The sequence below is a fragment of the Panthera uncia genome (assembly GCF_023721935.1).
Source record: "Panthera uncia isolate 11264 chromosome A1 unlocalized genomic scaffold, Puncia_PCG_1.0 HiC_scaffold_17, whole genome shotgun sequence".
NCBI classification, from domain to species: Eukaryota; Metazoa; Chordata; class Mammalia; order Carnivora; family Felidae; genus Panthera; species Panthera uncia.
This window is the reverse complement of record NW_026057577.1, coordinates 2,017,713-2,038,580: the sequence shown is the minus strand read 5'-3', so window position 1 is coordinate 2,038,580 and position 20,868 is coordinate 2,017,713. Positions and strand designations below refer to the sequence as shown.

General features: G+C 36.6%; 1 protein-coding gene across 1 annotated transcript in view; it reads left to right on the top strand.

The window, feature by feature from the left end:
- Nucleotides 1-12,453: 12,453 nt before the first annotated feature.
- The window catches only part of LOC125935075 (olfactory receptor 2M5-like), a 26,512-nt gene continuing 18,097 nt past the window's right edge, over nucleotides 12,454-20,868 (top strand). The window contains exon 1 of the mRNA XM_049648783.1: nucleotides 12,454-12,490. Coding sequence (XP_049504740.1) covers nucleotides 12,454-12,490 — 37 coding nt within the window. The remainder of the gene's footprint in view (nucleotides 12,491-20,868) is intronic.

Sequence of the window (20,868 nt, the reverse complement as noted above, 5' to 3'; positions counted from 1 at the left end):
AAAAATCTCAAATATACAACCTAACACTATACACCTACAGGAACTAGAAAAATAAGAATAAGCAAAGTACAACCCAGTAGAAGTTAGAACTTGATAAAAATTAAGTATAAATAAATTAAAGTTAAAATAACACAACTATACAAAACACACACACACACAAACACACACAACAGAACAGGTAAGTAACAGGAGTGTAGTTTTTTGGAAAGATTAAATTAATAAAACTTTAGTGAGACTCACTAGAAAAAAGAGAGAAGAGTCAAAGAAATAAAATCAGAAATAAAGTAGAATAGGGGCGCCTGTGTGGGTCAGATCGGTTGAGTGTCCAACTTCAGGTCAGGTCATGATCTCGCAGTCTGTGAGTTTGAGCCCCACGTCAGGCTCTGTGCTGACAGCTCAGAGCCTGGAGCCTGCTTCAGATTCTGTGTCTCCCTCTCTCTGCCCCTCCCCCACTCATGCTCTCTGTCAAAAACAAATAAACATTAACAAAATTAAAAAAAAAGAAATATAGTAGAATAAATTAGGAGAAATAACTGACAATACATAAATACAAAGGAGTATGACAATTTTATGAAAAATTGTATGCCAACAAATTGGACAAGGTAAAATAAATAGATAAATTAATAGAAATGGATTCCTGCTAAAAGTGAATCAGGAAGGAATTGAAAATTTGAACAGACCAATTATCAGCAATGAAACTAAATCAATAACCAATACACTCTCAATAAACAAATGTCCAGTACCTGGTGAATTAAGAGTGGAATGCTATAAAACATTTAAGGAACAGTTAATACTTATTCTTCTCAAACAATTATGAAAGTTTAAAAAGAAAGTAAAACTTCCAAATTCATTCTACAAAGACAGCATTTCCTGATTAAAAAAAAACAAACAAACCATGAAACTACAAAACTGCAGGCCAATCTCTCTGGTGACCATAGATGCATAGATGCAAAAATTCTCAAGAAAATATTAGGAAATTGAATCTTTAAAAAAAATTAGTGTTCATTTTTGAGAAAGAGAGCTTGAATGGGTGAGGGATAGAGAAAGAGGAATACATTGAATCCAAAGCAGGCTCCAGGCTCTGAGCTATCAGCACAGAGTCAAACATGGGACTGGAATCCATGGATCATGAGATCATGACCTGAGCTGAAATCAAATGCTTAACTGACTGAGCCACCCAGGTGTCCCAGCAAACTGAATCTAACAGCACATTAATAAAAAACCTCATTCACCAAAACCAAGTGAGATGTATTCCTCAGATGTAAGCATGGTATAATGTTTACAAATCAATAAATGTGATACATTACATTAAGAAGAGAAAGAAAAATCATATGGTCATCTCAATATGTGCATGAAAGCATTATTCAAACTACAAAACTGATTTATGAAAGATACTCTCAAGAAAGTAGGTTTAGGGGCACCTGGGTGGTTCAGTCAATTAAGCTCTCAAATTCAGCTCAGGCCATGATCTCTTGGTTTGTGAGTTCAAACTTGGGGTTTTCTCTCTCCCTCTCTCTGCTCCTCCCCCATTTATCCTGAATGAATGAATGGATGTAAGAATCAATGAATAAATAAGTAAATAAATAAATAAATAAAGTTTAAAAAGAAAGTAGGTATAGAGGGAACATTCCTCAACATATTATGAAAAAGCCACAACTAACATCATACTCAATGGTGAAAATCTGACAGCTTTTTCTCTAAGACCGGGAAAATGATAAGGATATTCTGTCTGGTTACTTTCATTCAATGTAGCTCAGGAGGTACTAGCTGCAGCAATAAAGCAAGAAAAATGAATAAAAGCCATCCAAACTCATAAAAATGAAGTACAAATTTTACTCTTTGCAAAGGAGATGATACTACATATAAAAATCCCTAAAGTCTCCAGCAAAAATCTCTACGAGAACAGATTTAGTAAATTTTCAGGATAAAAGTCAATATACAAAAATGATTGCCTTATTATTCATTAATAATAAAGTAGCAGAAACAGAAATGAGAAAATACTCCCATTTACATTTGCACCAAAAATAATAGAATACCTGGGAATAAACTTAACAAAGCAGGTGAAAGACCTGTACTATAAAACTGTATTTCCCTGGTGAAGAGTGACATTGTGCATCTTTTCACGTGTCTGTTGGTCATCTGGATATCTTCTTTGGAAAAGTGTCTATTCATGTCTTCTGCCCATTTCTTCACTGGATGACTTTATTTTTCAGGTGTGGAGTTTGGTGAGTTCTTTATAGATTTTAGACACTAGCACTTTATCCACTATGTCATTTGCAAATATCTTTTCCCTTTCTGTCTGTTGCCTTTAGTTTTGTTGGTTGATTCCTTTGCAGTGCAGAAGCTTTTTATCTTCATGAGGTCCCAATAGTTCATTTTTGCTTTTAATTCCCTTGTCTTTGGAGAAGTGTCAAGTAATAAATTGCTGTGGCTGAGGTCAAAGAGGGTATTTCCTGCTTTTTTCCTCCAGGGTTTTGATGGTTTCCTGTCTCACATTCAGGTCCTTCATCGATTTTGAGTTTATTTTTTGTGAATAGTGTAAGAAAGTGGTCTAATTTCATTCTTCTGCATGTTGCTGTACAGTTCCCCAGCACCATTTGTTAAAGAGACTTTTTTCCACTGAATACTCTTTCCTGCTTTGTCAAAGATTAGTTGGCCATACAAATCAAAACTACAATGAGATATCACCTCATGCCAGTCAGAGTGGCTAAAATGAACAAATCAGGAGACTATAGATGCTGGAGAGGATGTGGGGAAGGGGGAAGCCTCTTGCACTGCTGGTGGGAATGCAAACTGGTGCAGCCACTCTGAAAAACAATATGGAAGTTCCTCAAAAAATTAAAAATAGAACTACCCTATGACCCAGCAACAGCACTGCTAGGAATCTACCCAAAGGATACAGGAGTGCTGATGCATAGGGGCACATGTACCAGAATGTTTATAGCAGCACTTTCAACAATAGCCAAATCATGGAAACAGCCTAAATGTCCATCAACTGACAAATGGATAAAGAAGATGCAGTTTATATATACAATTAAATACTACTTAACAATGAGAAAGAATGAAATCTGGCCTTTTGCAGCAACGTGGATGGAACTGGAAGGTATTATGCTAAGTGAAATAACCCAGGCAGATAAAGACAGATACAATATGTTTTCACTCATATATGGATCTTGAGAAACTTAACAGAAGACAATGAGGGAGGGGAAGGGAAAATAAAGTTATAGAGAGGGAGGGAGGCAATCCATAAGAGACACATAAGGACTGAGAACAAACTATAGGTAGATGGGAGGTGAGGGAGAGGGGAAAGTGGGTAATGGGCATGGAGGAGGGCACTTGTTGGGATGAACACTGGGTGTTGTATGGAAACCAATTTGACAGTAAATTGTATTAAAAAAATAAAATTCAAAGTAAAAAATAAGTAAGTAAATAAATAATAAAATAAAATATTGGTGAAAGAAATTGAAGATGACACAAATAAAATAAATTTCATGCTCATATATCGGAAGAATCAATGTTGTTAGAATGTCTACACTACTCAAATCATTCTACATATTTAATGCAACCCTTTTGCATTAGGTAACCATCAACTTAATATAGACTGATATATGCATAATATGTTGTGTATGAATGTATGGTAACTTCAAATCAAAAGCCTGTAATAGATAAATAGATATGAAAAAATACACAGAAATAACAACAATGTATATATATATATATATATATATATATGGTATTGTATATAATATATATATAAATTCATATAATATTTATATAAATACATATATTTATACATTGTTGATTATATATATGTATATATATACTTACAGAAATACAACAAATAATACTAAAATTTTTACAGAACCACAAAAGACCCCAAAATAGCTAGTTCCATACTGTTTTAATTGCTACAGCTTTGTAATATAATTTTAAGTCCAGAATCATGATGCTTCCTTCTTTGCTTTTCTTTTCAAGATTGCTTTGGGTATTTGGGGTCTTTTGTGATTCCAAACAAATTTAGGGTTGTTTGTTCTAGCTCTGTGTAAAATTCTGGAGGCATTTTTTATATGGATTGCATTAAATATGTAGATTGCTTTTGGTATTATAGATATTTTAGCAATATTTGTTCTTCCAATCCAAAACCATGGAATGTTTCTCCAGTTATTTTTGTGTTCTTCAATTTCTTTCATCAGCATTTTATAGCAGTCAGGGTACAGGTCTTTTACTTCTTTAGTTAGGTTTTTTCCTGGGTATCTATTGAGTTTTGATGCAACTATAAATTAGATTGATTGATTTCTCTTTCTGGTACTTCATTATTAGAATATAGAAATGCAATAAATTTCTGAACACTGATTTTGTATCCTGAAACATTACTGAATCTATGTATTAGTTGTAGCAGTTTTTTGATGGAGTCTTTGGATTAATTATATAGAGAATCATGTAATCTGCAAATAGTGAAAGTTTGATTTTTTCCTTGCTGATTTGGATGCCTTTTATTTATTTGGATTTTTTTCATTGCTGAGACTCAGACTCCCCTATTATGATAAATAACAGTGTTGAGAGTGGAAACCCTGTCATGTTCCTAACCCTAGTGGAAAAGCTCTCAGTTTTCCCCCATTTACTATAAGTTTTTTTTTTAATATAGACTTTATTATGTTGAAGTATGTCTCCTGTAAACTTACTTTGTTAAAGGTTTTTACATGAAGGGGTGTTGTACTTTATAACATGCTTTTCTGCATCTATTGAAAGGATCATATGACCCTTATTCCTTTTTTAATTAATTTCATGTATCACATTGATAGATTTGAAAAAATAAACCACCTTTGCAATTCAGGAATAAATCCCACTTGATACTTATGAATGATTCCTTTAATACACTGTTGGCTTCAATTTGTTAGTAGGTTTTTTTTAAAGTTATTTATTTATTTATTTATTTATTTATTTATCTTGACAGAGAGAGAGAGAGAGAAAGAAAGAGGGGGAAAGGAGGGACAGATAGAGAAGGAGAAAGAGAGAATCCCAAGCAGGCTCTTCACTCTTAGCACAGAGCCTGATTAAACTTAAAAATCATGAGATCATAACTGGAGCCAAAATCGAGAGTTGGATGCTTAATTTATTGAGCATCTCATGTACCCCTTGATTTTCTAGCATTTTAGTGAAAAATGTTGCATCTATGTTCATCAGGGATATTGACCTGTAGTTACCTTTTTTGGGAAGTCCTTACTGGTTGTGGTATCAGAGTAAAGATAGCCTCATAGAATGAATTTGGAAGTTTTCCTTCCTTTGTATTTTTGGAGTAGATTGAGAATAACAGTATTAATTCTTTAATTGTTTGGTACAGTTCTCATGTAAAGCCATCTGGTCCTGGCCTTTTGTTTGCCTTTTTTGATTACTGATTCAATTTCTTTGGTTGTCAGCCTGTTCCAGTTTCCTATTTATTCCTGTTTTGGTAGTTTATATTTTTTTCTAGGAATTTATCCATTTTGTGGATGTGGTCCATTTTTTGGCATATAGTTGTTCATAATATTCTCTTATAATTCTTTGCATTTCTGTGGCATTGGTTATTTATACTATCTTATTAGCAATATTATTCACTTGCATCTTTTTTTTTCTTTTTCTATAGGTCTGGATAGGTATTTATCAATTTTATTAACATTTTCAAAATAAACAACTGCTGGTTTCATTGATGTCTCCTATTGTTTCTTTTTGTTTTTTCTTTTATTTTGTTTTTGTTTTTTGTTTTTCTTTATATTTTTGCTTTAGTTTTTATATCATTTATTTCTGTTCTAATATTTATTATTTCCCTTATACTGGCTTTAAGCTTTGTTTGTTCTTTTACTTGCTCCAATAGGTGTAATGTTATATTTGAGAATTTTCTTGCTTCTTGACTTTGGACTGTATTGCTATTTACTTCCCTCTTTTGCCTGCTTTTGCTGCATCTCACAGGTAGGTATTGAACCACAGTATTTCCATTTTAATTTGTTCCCATGTATTTTTTCACTTCAACTTTGATTTCCTGGTTGACCCATTAATTGTTTATTAGCATGTTGTTTAATCTTCATGTATTTTTGGTCTTTCTATTTTTTTTTCTTGTGGTTGATTTCAAGTTCCATAGCCTTGTGTTGAGAAAATACTCATGTTTTGACCTCAATGTTTTTTTACATGCTGAGGCCTGATTGCTGACTTAACATGTGATCTATTCTGGAGAACGCCCAATGTATACTTGAAAAGAATGTTTCTTTTTTTTTTTTTTTTCTGAAAATGTTTGTTAAGTCCATCTAGTCCAGTGTGCTTTTGAAGTCAATATTTTATTGTTGATATTTTGTATAGATGATCTCCCCATTGATGTTTTTGGGGAGTTAATGTCCTTATTATTGTATTATTATCAGCTAGTTTATTTATGTTCATTTTGAATTGTTTTACATATTTGGGTGCTCTATGTTGGGTGCATAAACATCTACAATTTTTACATCTTTTTAGATATCCCCTTTATTATGCCATAGTGCCCTTCGTCACCTCTTGTTACAGATTTTGTTTAAAATCTAATTTCTCTGCTATCATTATTGCTACTCTGGCGTTCTTTTGGTGGTCATTTGCAAGATACATGTTTCTCCATCCTCTCACTTTATTTTTTTAATGAAATTTATTCTCAAATTGGTGTCAATAAAACACCCAGTGGTCATCCAAACAGGTGCCCTCCTTAATGCCCATCAGCCACTTTCCCCTCCTTCCCAACCTCCATCAAACCTCAGTTAATTCTCAGTTTTTAAGAGTCTCTTATGAAAAAAAAGTAACTTTTTTTCCCCTTCCCCTCATCCATGGTCTTCTGTTAACTTTCTCAGGATACACATAAGAGTGAAAACATATGGTATCTGTTTTTCTCAGTATGATTTATTACATAGCATAACACTCTCCAGTTCCATCCACGTTGCTACAAAGGGCCATATTTCATTCTTTCTCATTGCCAAGTAGTATTACATTGTATATATAAACCACAACTTCTTTATCCATTCATCAGTTGATGGACATTTAGGCTTTTTCCATAATTTGGCTATTGTTGAAAGTGCTGCTATAAACATTGGAGTACAAGTGTCCCTATGCATCAGCACTCCTGTATCCCCTGGGTAAATTCCTAGCAGTGCTGTCTCTGGGTCATAGGGTAGATCGATTTTTAATGTTTTGAGGAACATCCACACTGTTTTCCAGAGCAGCTGCACCAGTTTGCATTCCCACCAACAGCGTAAGAGGGTTCCCGTTTCTCTACATCCTCGCCAACATCTGTAGTCTTTTGATTTGTTCATTTTAGCCACTCTGACTGGCGTGAGGTGGTATCTGAGGGTGTTTTTGATTTGTATTTCCCTGATGAGGAGCGACGTTGAGCATCTTTTCATGTTCCTGTCAGCCATCTGGATGTCTTCTTTAGAGAAGTAAGTGTCTATTCATGTTTTCTGCCCATTTCTTCACTGGATTATTTGTTGTTTGGGTGTGGAGTTTGGTGAGTTCTTTATACATTTTGGACACTAGCCCTTTGTCTAATATGTCATTTGCAAATATCTTTTCCCATTCTGTCGATTGCCCTTTAGTTTTGTTGATTGTTTCCTTTGCAGTGCAGAAGCATTTTATCTTGATGAGGTCCCAATACTTCATTTTTGCTTTTAATTCTCTTGCCTTTGGGGATGTGTCAAGTAAAAAATTGCTGCAGCTGAAGTCATTTTTTCCTACTTTCTCCTCTAGGGTTTTGATGGTTTCCTGTCTCACATTCAGGTCCTTCATCCATTGTGAGTTTATTTTTGTGAATGGTGTAAGAATTGGTCCAGTTTACTTCTGTTGCTGTCCAGTTCTCCCAGCACCGTTTATTTTTTATTTTTTTTTAACATTTGTTCATTTTTTTAATAGAGAGAGGCAGAGTGTGAGTGGCAGAGGGGCAGGGAGAGAGGGAGACACAGAATCCGAAACAGGCTTCAGGCTGAGAACTGACAGCACAGAGCCTGACACGGAGCTTGAACTCATGGACCATGAGATCATGACCTGAGCCAAAGTTGGACGCCTAACCAATTAAGCCACCCATGCACCGCTCCCAGCACCATTTCTTACAGAGACTGTTTTTTCTCCATTGGATATTCTTTGCTGCTTTGTCAAAGATTAGTTGGCCATACCTTTGTGGGTCCAATTTTGGAGTCTCTATTCTATTCCATTGGTCTATGTGTCTGTTTTTTGTGTCAATACCATGCTGTCTTGATGATTACAGCTTTGTAATAGAGGCTAAAGTCTGGGATTGTGATGCCTCCTGCTTTGGTCTTCTTCAATATTACTTTGGCTCTTCGGGGTCTTTTGTGGTTTCATATAAATTTTAGGTTTGCTTGTTCTACTTTGAGAAGAATGCTGGTTCAAGGTTGATTGGGATTGCATTGAATGTGTAGATAGCTTTGGGTAGTAATGACTTTTTAACAATATTTATTTTTCCAATCCATGAGCATGGGATGTTTTTCCATTTCTTTGTATCTTCTTCAATTTCCTTCATAAGCTTTCTATAGTTTTTAGCATACAGATAATTAAAATCCTTGGTTCAGTTTGTTCCTAGGTATTTTATGATTCTTGATGCCATTATGAATGGGATCAGTTTTGGGGTGCCTGGGTGGCTTGGTCGGTTAAGCGTCCGACTTCAGCTCAGGTCATGATCTCACGGCCCGTGAGTTTGAGCCCCACGTCGGGCTCTGTGCTGACTGCTCAGAGCCTGCAGCCTGTTTCAGATTCTGTGTGTCTCCCTCTGTCTCTGCCCCTCCCCTGTTCATGCTCTGTCTCTCTCTGTCTCAAAAATAAATAAACGTTGAAAAAAAAATTAAAAAAAATGAATGGGATCAATTTCTTTATTTGTATTTCTGTTGCTTCTTTATCTGGAAATGCAAAGGATTACTGTACATTAGTTTTGTACCCTGCAACTTTGTTTAATTCATGTTTCTGTTCTAGCTGAATTTTAGTGGAGTCTATCACGTTGTCCGTGTATAATATGTCATCTGAAAAAAGTGAAAGCTAGACTTCATCTTTGCCAATTTTGATACTTTTGATTTCCTTTTGTTGTCTGCTGATGCTAGAACTTCCAAATTATGTTAAATAAGAGTGGTGAGAGTGGACATGCCTGTCGTGTTCCTGATCTCAGGGGAAAGCTCTGTTTTTCCCCATTAAGATGATATTAGCTGTGGGTTTTTCATAAATTGCTTTTATAATGTTTAAGTATGTTCCTTCTATCCTGACTTTCTCATGGATTTTTTATTGAGAAAGGATGCTGAATTTTGTCAGTTTTTTTTTCTGCATTGATAGACAGAATCATATGGTTCTTATCTTTTCTTTTATTAATGTGATGTATCACATTGATTGATTTGTGAACATTGAATCAGCCCTGAAGCCAAGGAATAAATCCCACTTGATCATGGTGAATAATTCTTTTTATATGCTGTTGAATTCGATTTGCTTGTATCTTGTTGAGAATTTTTGCATCCATATTCATCAGGGATATTGGCCTGTAGTTCTCTTTTTTGCTGGGCCTCTGTCTGGTTTGGGAATCAAAGTAATGCTGGCTTCATGTAATTAGTCTGGCAGTTTTCCTTCCCTTTCTAATTTTTGGAACAGCTTGAGAAGGATAGGTATTATCTCTGCTTTAAATGTCTGGTAGAATTCCCCAGGGAAGCCAAGTGGTCCTAGACTCTTATTTGTTGGGAGATTTTTGATAATTTATTCAATTAATTCACTGGTTATGGGTTTGTTCAAGTTTTCTGTTTCTTCCTGTTTGAGTTTTGATAGTGTGTGGTGCTTAGGAATTTGTCCATTTCTTCCAGGTTGTCCAGTTTGTTGGCATATAGATTTTCATAGTATTCCCTGATAATTGCTTGTATTTCTGAGGGATTGGTTGTGATAATTCTATTTCATTCATGATTTTATCTATTTCGGTCCTCTCCCTTTTCTTTTTGAGAAGCCTGGCTAGAGGTTTATCAATTTCCTTTATTTAAAAAAAAAAAACACAGTTCTTACTTTCATTGATCTGTTCTACAGTTTTTTTAGATTCTATATTGTTTATTTCTGCTCCGATCTTTATAATTTCTCTTCTTCTGCTGGGTTTGCAGTGTCTTTGCTGTCCTTCTCTTTCCTTTATGTGTGCTGTTAAATTTTATATTTGGGATTTTTCCTGTTTCTTAAGATAGGCTTGGATTGCAATGTATTTTCCTCTCAAGACTGCCTTCGCTGCATCCCAAAGGATTTGTATTGTTGTATTTCCATTTTCATTTGTTTCCATATATATATCTATATATTTTTAATTTCTTCTTTTCTTCTCTAATTTCCTGGTTGACCACTTCATTTTTTAGTAGGATGGTCTTTAACAACCATGCTTTTGGAGTTTTTCCTGACTTTTTCCTTTGGTTGATTTCAAGTTTCACTGTGGTCTGAAAGTGTGCAAGGTATGATCTCAATTATTTTATACTTATTAAGGGCTGTTTTGTGACCCAGTATGTGATCTATCTTGGAGAATATTCCATGTGCATTCAAGAGGAAAGTATCTTCTGTTGCTTTGGGATGCAGAGTTCTAAATATATCTGTCAAGTCCATCTGATCCAATGTATCATTCAGGGCCCTTGTTTCTTTATTGATCCTGTGTATAGATGGCCTATCCATTGATGTAAGTGGGTTATTAAATTTCCCTGCAAGTAACACATTCTTATCAATAAGATTGCTTATGTTTGTGATTAAATGTTTTGTATATTTGGTGGCTCCCGTATTTGGCACATAGACATTTATAATTGTTAGCTCTTCCTCATGGATAGACCTGTAATTATTATATAATGCCCTTCTTCCTCTCTTGTTATAGCCTTTAGTGTAAAGTCTAGTTTGTCTGATATATGTGTGGCCACTCCATCTTTCTTTTGACTTCCAGTAGCATGATAGATGGTTCTCCATCCCGTCACTTTCAATCTGAAGGTGTCTTCAGGTCTAAAATGAGTCTCTTGTAGACAACAACTATATCAGTCTTTTTTTTTTAAATCCATTCCAATACCCTATGTCTTTTGGTTGGAGCATTTAGTCCATTTACATTCAGTGTTATTATAGAAAGATATGGGTTTAGAGTCATTGTGATATCTGTAGGTTTCATACTTGTAATGATGTCTCTGCTATTTTGTGGTCCTTGCCACATTTCACTCACAAAGTACCCTTAGGATCTCTTGTAGGGCTGGTTTAGTGGTTATGAATTCCTTCAGTCTTTGTTTGTTTGGGAAAACCTTTATCTTCCCTTCTATTATGAATGACAAACTTGCTGGATAAAGGGTTCTTATCTGCATATTTTTTCTGTTCATCACATTGAAGATTTCCTGCCATTCCTTTCCGGCCTGCCAAGTTTCAGTAGATAGGGCAGCTACCACCCTTATGTGCTACCTTTGTAAGTTAGGGCCCGTTTATTCCTAGCTGTTTTCAGAATTCTCTATTTATCCTTGTATTTTGCCAGTTTCACTATGTTATCTTGTGCAGAAGATCAATTCATGTCTGAAGGGAGTTCTGTCTGCCTTTCGGATTCCAATGCCTGTTTCCTTCCCCAAATCAGGGAAGTTCTCAGGTATGTTTTGTTCAAGTATACCTTCAGCCCCTTTCTCTCTTTTTTGTCTGGAATTCCTATGATAGGGATATTGTTCTGTTTGAGTGTATCACTTAGTTCTCTAATTCTCCCCTCATACTCCTGGATTTTTTTAGCTCTCTTTTTCTCAGCTTCCTCTTTTTCCATAATTTTATCTTCTAATTCATCTATCATCAACTCTGCCTCTTAAATCTGTGCTATGGGCACCTCCATTTTATTTTGCACCTCATTTATAGCATTTTTAAGTTCCTCATGACTATTTCTTAGTCCCTTGATCTCTGTAGCAATAGATTCTCTGTTGTCCTCTATGCTTTTTTGAAGCTCAGTGATTAATTTTATGACTATTACTCTAAATTCTTATTCTGTTATATTGCTTAAATTGGTTTTGATCAATTCGTTAGCTGTCACTACTTCTTGGAGTTTCTTTTGAGAATTCTTCCATTTTGTCATTTTGGGTAATCCCTGTGGTATTTCCAAATTGAAGGGCACTTCCTCTGTGCTGTCTGGAGAAACTTGTGTTGGTGGGCAGGGCCACAGTGAGACCCGATGTCTGCCCCCAGCCCACAGCTGGGGCCACAGTCAGACTAGTTTGTACCTTATCTTCTCCTCTCCTATGGGCAGGACTCACTGTGGAGTGGTGTGGCCCCTATCTGGGCTGCTTGAACACTACCAGGCTTGTGATGCTGCTTCTATGGGATCTGCCAAAGGCATATTTGCCAGGGTGTATCCACAAGGTGCACAGGGGTGGGAGGGGTAGGCTTAACTAGCTTTGCCATGTGTGGTCTCCTGAGGGAGGGGCCCTGCAGCACTGGGAGGGAAGCAGACCCATCGGTGAGATGGATCCACAGAAGCACAGTGTTGGACCTTTGTGCGGTGCGAGCAAGTTTTGTGATGGGAACTGGTTCCCTTTGGCATTTCTGGGGAATGGGAGAGAGTAATGGTGTTTGCCAGTGCCTTTGTTCCCCTGCTGAGCTCTGTCCTTCAGGGACTCAACCCGTCTCCCTCCCAGCATCCTTTCACCCTTCCCACTCTCGAGAGCAGAGCTGTTGACTGTTAACATTCCAGATGTTAAGTCCCACTAGCTGTCAGAACTCACAGAGTTTCACCCCTCTGCTTTTGCAAGCCAGAGTTCAGGGGCTCTGCCTTGCCCAGTCGGCTGCCCCTGCACCTCCCTGGCTCCCTCCCGCCAGTCCGTGTAGCACACACCGCCTCTCCACCCTTCCTACCCTCTTCCATGGACCTCTTTTCTATGCTTCCCTGGGAGAGTCCATTCTGCTAGTCTTCCGGCAGTTTTCTGGGTTATTTAGGCAGATGTGGGTGGAATCTAAGCAATCAGCAGGACGAGGTGAGCCCAGCGTCCTTCTAGGCCACCATCTTCCCATCCTCTCACTTTCAATCCTCAGGTATCTTTTGGTCTAAAATGAGTTTCTTATAGGAAGCTTATAGATCTCTCTCTCTCTCTCTCTCTCTGTCAGAGAGAGTCACAGACACAGTGTCACACACTCTCTCCATTTTGACATCCCATGTCTTTGGATTGGAGCATTTAGTTTATATACATTCAGGACAATTTTCATAGATACATATTTATTATCTCATTACTTAATTTGTTACTGTCTTGGAGATTTTCTATGTTCCTGTCTTGTTTTTGTCTTTTTTTTTTTTTTTGGTCTTTCCTTTCCACTCAAAGCACCCCTTTAATATTTCATGTAGGTCTGGTTTAAAGGTCACAAACTCTTTTAATTTTTGTTTCTTTGTTGGTTGTTTGTTTTGTTTTTGACTGGGAAACTCTTTTTCTTTCTATTCTGTATAATAGCCTTTCTGGACAGAGTATTCTTGGTTACAGATTTTTTCCCATTTGCCCATTGATATATCATGCCACTCCCTTCTAGCTTGCCAAGTTTCTGTTTAGAAATCTCCAGTTAGCCTTTTTGGTCTTCATTTGTAAATTAATGGCTTATTTTCTCTTAGTACTTTTAAGAATTCTTCTTTATCAGTATATTTTGCAAACGTGATTACAATATGGCTTGGTGTTTTGCTTCTTTTATTGATTTTGATGGGAGTCTCTGTGCCTCCTGGATTTGAATGTCTGTTTCCTTCCTTGGATTAGGGAAGTTTTTACTTATGACTTCCTCAAATAACTTTTTTCCCCCTTTTCTTTCTCTTTTTCTTCTATGTCTCTTAAAATACAAATGTTACAACATTTGATGTAGTCACTTAGTTCACTAAGTCTGTTCTTGTGTTCCATTCTTCTTCTTTCTCTCTTTTGTTCAGCTTCATTATTTTCCATTATTTTATAATCTATATCCTTTATTTTTTCATCTGCTTTTCCCATCCTGTGTTCATTGAATCCAGTCAGGTTTGAATCTCATTTATTGCAGTTTTTGTTTCTCACTGATTTTTTTTTTTAACTCTGCAGTAAGGGCCTCCTTGAAATCTTCCATTCTTTTCTCAAGCCCAGCTAGCATCCTTAATATTGTTGCTTTAAATTTTCCATTAGGCACATTGCTTATATCTCTTTCTATTATATCCATGGATGTGAAATGTTCTTGTTCTTTCTTAAGAGATAAATTTCACTGTCTTGGCATTTTGTCTAGGTCTTTATGTTCTTATGTGTGTTAGGAAAGCCTGTTATATTTTGTTCTCATGAAAATAATGGGTTTATGAAGAAGAGGTCATATAGTGTCCCAGGCTTGGCACTTCAGGGAGTGTCTCTGATGAGTGCTGGGTGTACTATGCTGGTGTGTTTTGGCTGCTCTGTCTTTCAGTCCAGCAATCTACAGAGGCCCTCCTTGTCTACAGTGCACAGTGTCTTCTCTTTGGCTAGAGTGTGTTGAGTTTTAACTAGGTGTTCTCTGGTCTGCTTGTTAAATGAGATATAATGTTACTTCCAATAAAATTGAAGCCTTGCAGAATTCTCTGGTTGGGAGACTTGGTGTGGGTGTGGTTTCTAATGGTCTTCTGCAGAAGTGGCCCACCTGTCCTTCTGAGGAAATTTGAACATGAAAGGCACTATTGGCAGAGTACAGAGGTATGGGATCTGGTGTAAGCTGATTATGCAGTGTGTGTCAGAGTTGTGGTACCAAGGTTATCTTGAGATGTGGGTGAGAGAAATGTTTCCAGTCATCTGCTTTGTTCCCAGAGTTTGTTCTTCATGCTTATCACTCTCAGGAAAGCACCCCATGGAAAGCAAACATCCTGTGTGTCCAAGGCACCCCCAAATCACTCCCTTCATGCTGTCTTCCTCCAGGCTGTTGTCCTGCCTTTTCTCCAGGAGTACTGCAACACTCCCCATGCTTTATCCCAGCAAAGCCAACTGACTTCAAAACTCCAGGATCTAGGGATTTGGTGTGTGGAGGGGCCTGTGCAGACCTCCTGGGGAGGCTCTCACCGACCTGAGACTACGCTGAACCTTGACCAAGAAGGGAAGTCTCACCAGAATTCAGGGACATGGGACTCGGACTAAGCAGTCTAGGCAGCCAGAGTGGGAGTTGCACTGCCCCTATAAGGTGGTTTTACATTTATGCTGAGGGATGGGGGAAAAAATGGCACTGGAAAGCTTTGTTGTCCCTCGAGAGGAGTCTCTGTGAATGTTACCTTTCACAGATGTGTTCCAAGAAGATCCAATAATGTCCACGTGTGTGTCTCAGGCTTTCTTCAGATCACAACTGCTTCCAGGTTGTCTGTCTTCTCTCCAGAAGCAGGGCCATACCCCCATGGCTTTATCTCAGTCAAGGCTGCTGAACCTTAAAACTCCAGTCATTAAGCCCCGTTGGTTGCAAAAACTTGCAAAAGTTAACTTCTCTAATTTTTTCAGCCAATGACTGGGAAGTGTTCTCATTATGTGTTCTGTATGATCAAGTCTCTCTCATCTTTCTTTAGATCAAGCCCCCCCCTTCTGTAGCACTATGATTCATATCTCCCCCAAACTTTTTTTGCACTTCCTACCTTCATCAATGTGGTCTCTTCTCTCCCCCTAGCTGTGGGGTTTGTTCTGTCAGTCCGAAGGTTTATTTCTTGGATATTCAGAATGATTTGATAATTATCTAGTTGTGTTCAAGGGACAAGACAAGGCTAGGGTCTTCCTGCTACACTACTTAGTTTCCTCAAGATCACTGAATTTTATAACTCCTGGAGTTAGAACCCACCAAATTTTAAAGCTTTTGGAGTTAAGCTTTGTTGATTTTCAAAACCAGACATCATGGGAATGAATTTTACCTGTGAAGGTCCCAGTTTCCAGGGGCTTCAGGTGTGGGTCTTATTCTTTCACATCTCTATGCTTGTGATGTCACTTTTGTTTTTGGTTAGTTGGGCTTGAGTTTAATTTACAACCACATCTCTTCCTCTTTTACACTCTTCAATTGGCCTTCTCTCTCTCTCTTTTTTAAGTTTATGTTTTATTTATTTTGACAAAGAAAGCATTTGGGAGAGTGGCAGAGAAAAAAGGAGGAGACATAATCCCAAGCAGGTTCCACATTGTCAGCACATAGCCTGTTGAGGGGCTCAAACTCATGAACTGTGAGTTCATGACAGGAGCCAAAAAACAAGAGTAGGGCATTTAACTGACCAAGCCACCCAGGCAATCCCATCTGGCCTTCTCTATTTAATTAACTGTGGATGATCTATTTTGATAGTCTTCAGATTGTTTTCAGAGTTCATTGGATAGGTGCATTTGTTGCCTCATTATGTCTGTGGGTTTCTCCTAATCTGTCATCTTCCATCAAATCTCTCTAGGAATGTTTAAACTTGAAATAGAAACAAGCTTAAAAACCATAGTAATGCATGTTAATTTAATATTCACTGGTTAAGATAAATCTATAGACAAGTATAGACTACTGTAATACTATAACAGTGGTGTGAAATTCATTTTTAAATTTACTATAAAATTTAATTAAAAAAAGTAATAATAAGAAGAATAACTGAAAGCATGTTATTGGATACACAATATAAAAATATGTAAATTGTGACATCAATAATATAAAGTGTAGAAATGAGTCAAATTATAGTTTTAATTTGCAATTAAAGTAAGTTGCTATCAACTTAAAACAGATAGTTATAACTATATAAAGTTTTACTTAAGTTTTATGATAACCATGAAGAAAGTATCTCTAGAACATACACAATATAACAAGAAAACAAATCAGTGCATCATTTCCCAGAATCAACAAATTATAAAAGAAGGCAGCAAGAGAGAAAAAGAGAGACAAATTATCTAAAAGACAGATGAAAAACACTTAAAAAATGACAATAACAATTTCATAGATATTAATGATTATTTTAAACCAAATAGATTAAACTCTCCAATGAAAAGGCAGAATGACTCAAAGTATTAAAATAAAAAATAAAATAGGATATGCTGTCTACAAGACACACATAGGCTGAAATTAAGTGATGGCAAAAGATATTTGTACAAATGATAACCAAAGGAGAGCAACGATGTGTATTTATACTAGGCATAATAAACTTTATTTGAAGAAACTGACATGAAATGAAAAAAAGGTCATTATGTAATAATAATAAGTTCATGAGGAAGATATAAACATTATAAATATGTTTGCACCTAAAATAGGAGCATCTAATGTATAAGTAAACATTGACTTGAAGGAGAAATAAATAACAAAACAAGTAATAGGAAAATTAAGTATCTCATTTTTAATAATGGATAGAAGAACCAAGAGAAAAATTAGTAAGGAAACAGAAGATTTTAACATACTATAGGAAAAAAAAATAAGCCTAGTAGATGTATACAAGTAATTATTCCCAAAAGCAGTAGAACATACATTTCTCATAAGTGTTTATGGAACACTTTAAAGGATATATCATGTTTTAAGTGACAAGAAAAACAACATTCTTTAAAACTATGAGAATATTGAAATCATACCAAGTATATTTTCCAAACACGGTGATGTAGCTAGATCAATAACAGACAGGAAACAAAAAAAAAAAAAATATATATATATATATATATATATATACAAATAAAAAAACAAACACCCTTATGAACAAGTGAATCAAAGAAGAAAAAAAAATTGAAGTTAGTAAAAAAAAACAAAAAAAAAAAAAAAAACAAGGAAAACATGAGACACCAAAAGTTACATGATGCAACAATAGCAGTACAAAGATGGAATTTTATTAATCTTACATTAAAAAAATATTTCAAATAAGCTAAACTTACAGCTGAAAGGTTTAGAAAAGTAGAAAAAAATAAGGCCAAAGCTATAGAAAGAAGGGGACAATATGATTAGAGCAGAAAAGAACAAAATGAAAACTGAAATACAATAGAAAAACATTAATGAAACTAAAAGTTGGTTTTTTGAAAAGATAAACAAAATTGGAAAGCCCTTAGTTAAACTAGGTATGAAAAAGATGACTCAAATTATTAAAATTATAAATGAAAGACACTACAACTGATGCTACAGTGATACAAAGAATTTTAAGAGATTACTATAAATGATTACAAGCCAACATATAGGGTAATTTAAAAGAAATGGATACATTTCTGGAAACAAGAAATCTACCAAGAATCAAGAGAAAGTGGAAAATTTGCACAGGCTAATAACGAGTGAGAAGATTGGCCCAATAATTTAAAATCTCCCAACAAAACAAAGCCCAGAACCAGATGGCTTCACTGGTCACTTTTCCCAAGTATTTAAAGAAGAATTAACAGCAGTCCATCTCAAAGTTTTCTAAGAAATAGAATAAAGGGGACACTTCCAAATTTAGATTAAAAGTTCATCATTAATCACATATAAAAGCCAAACAAAGACACTACAACAAAAGAAAACTACAGATCAATATTCTTGATTAATATAGACATAAGAATCCTCAACAAAACACTAGCAAACTCAATGTAACAGTACGTTAAAAGGAACATACACCATGAACAGCTCACTTGGGATATTTACTACTGCAGTGCATGAATGGTTCAACATATCCAAGTCAATTAATTCCATCAGTTAAGAACCCAAATCAACCAATTAACATATGTTAAACAAATAAAGAATAAAAATAATTACATCATCTCAATAAATGCAGAAAAATTATTTGACAAAATTCAATACCCTTTCATGATAAAAACTCATCAATTTAGGAATAGAAAAAAATATATATCACCAAAATATAGGTGATATGTAAAAAGTCCACAGTGAACATCATACTTAATGGTGAAAAACTTTTCCTTTAATATCAGGAACTACTCTCCCTGTCAAATAATAATAATAATAATAATTTTTTAAAAAGGGGCACCTGGGTGGCTCAGTTGGTTAAGCTTCTGACTTTTGATTTTGGCTCAGGTCATGATCTCACAGTCGTGACCTTGAACCCTGAATGGTACTTTGTGCTGGGCATAGAACCTGCTTGATTCTCTTTCTCCCACTCTCTCTGCCCGTCCCCAACTCACACCCTGTCTCTGTCTCTCTCAAAATGAATGAATGAATGAATAAATAAAAATAAAATAAATAAAATAAGATCAGGAACTAGGAAAAGAAAATGCTCACTCTCACTACCTCTATTCAATATAGGTCTGCAAGTTTTAGACCAGGCAGTTAGTCAAGAAATGGAATAAATAATAGGGGCGCCTGGGTGGCTTGGTTGGTTAAGCATCCGACTTTGGCTCAGGTCATGATCTCACGGTCTGTGAGTTCGAGCCCCGCATCAGGCTCTGTGCTGACAGCTCAGAGGCTGGAGCCTGTTTCAGATTCTGTGTCTCCCTCTCTCTCTGCCCCTCCCCTGTTCATGCTCTGTCTCTGTCTCAAAAATAAATAAACGTTAAAAAAAAAAGAAACAGAATAATACTCATTCGAATCAGAAGAGAAGTTATTTCTGGTTGTAACTGACAATATATTATATGTGCAAAGCTTTAAAAAACATTAAAAATGAAATAGAGTAAAAAAATAAGCAAATTTTCAGATTGAAATATCAAAACTTAAAACTCTGTTTCTAAAACTAACAAGTTATACAAAAAGGAAATTAAGGAGGAGGGGCCAACATGATGGAGAAGTAGGAGAATCCGACGTTCCCTCATCTCTCAAAGTAGTGTTGAGACCAAAGGAGTTTGAACTGTAAGAGTCCAAAAAGCAAAGTGACAGAGTCACTTCCAAGGACCCACTGGGACAACCTGACAGGCCACCTATGGGTGGGTGATTGTGAACTGAGAGAGATCAAACAAATGGAGGGGAGGGACTCCTTCTACAGAGAGACAAAGGGAAGAGAAAGAGAGGCTGGGGAATATAGGACTGTATCTGGACAAGAGAAAAACCAGCGACCAATAAGGAGAAAGATCGAATCTCTAACTGCAGTGCTTTCTCTGGACTCAGCCTGGCTGCCCTGTTCACATACCTGGAGAGGTGGGGAGCCAGCCCCAGGCTCAGTAACTAGCTCAGAGGTGCAGTCCACATTAGGAGAAAGCGATCCCCTCCCTGGAGTGTTGTGGGAAGAAGGTATATATCAGCTCAAAGGAGTGAAACTTCCTGAACCGGGGCAGACAGAGTGGTAACCTTAAAGACATCAGAGTTGAAGTCCCAGCGGAGCGCCAGCGACACATGGGAGTCAGCAGAGTGGGATAAGCCACACATTCTCTGTACTGTGAGGCTGTGAGGCATCTCTTACTCAGAACCAGGATGCACGGAGTGGGAATCTCTAAGACATCAGGGTTTAAATCCAAGCCAAGCACCAGGGAGGCATGGGAGTCAGAAGAGGGGGGCAAATTGCCTCGTTTACACCCATGGCACAGTGAGGACAGCTTGAACAGAGTGGTTTAGGACACCTGGTCTACGGAGGAGAGACAGGGTTGTCACCATTTTTCTCCCCATCACCAACAAGGTGGGGTGTCAGGGAATGGACAAAGGACCCACAGTGGAAGCAGTACCCACCTACACCAAACCATGCCCCTCCACACTTGGTAACTGCATATCTTCAAGAGCAGGATTGATGCTGAGAAATTAGACAGCCCCTTCTCCAGACCAGCGCTGTTACATAGCCTGATTTAATTCTTGGACAATTCTTATTGTATAGATACATTCTTCCTTACTTTTCTCCTTATCTCTTCCCTCCTCTTGTCTGGTTACTCGGATTGTTGTTGTTGTTGTTGTTTTTTTTTTAATTTTTATTTATTTATTTATTTTTTTAATATATGAAATTTACTGTCAAATTGGTTTCCATACAACACCCAGTGCTCATCCCAAAAGGTGCCCTCCTCAATACCCATCACCCACCCTCCCCTCCCTCCCACCCCCCATCAACCCTCAGTTTGTTCT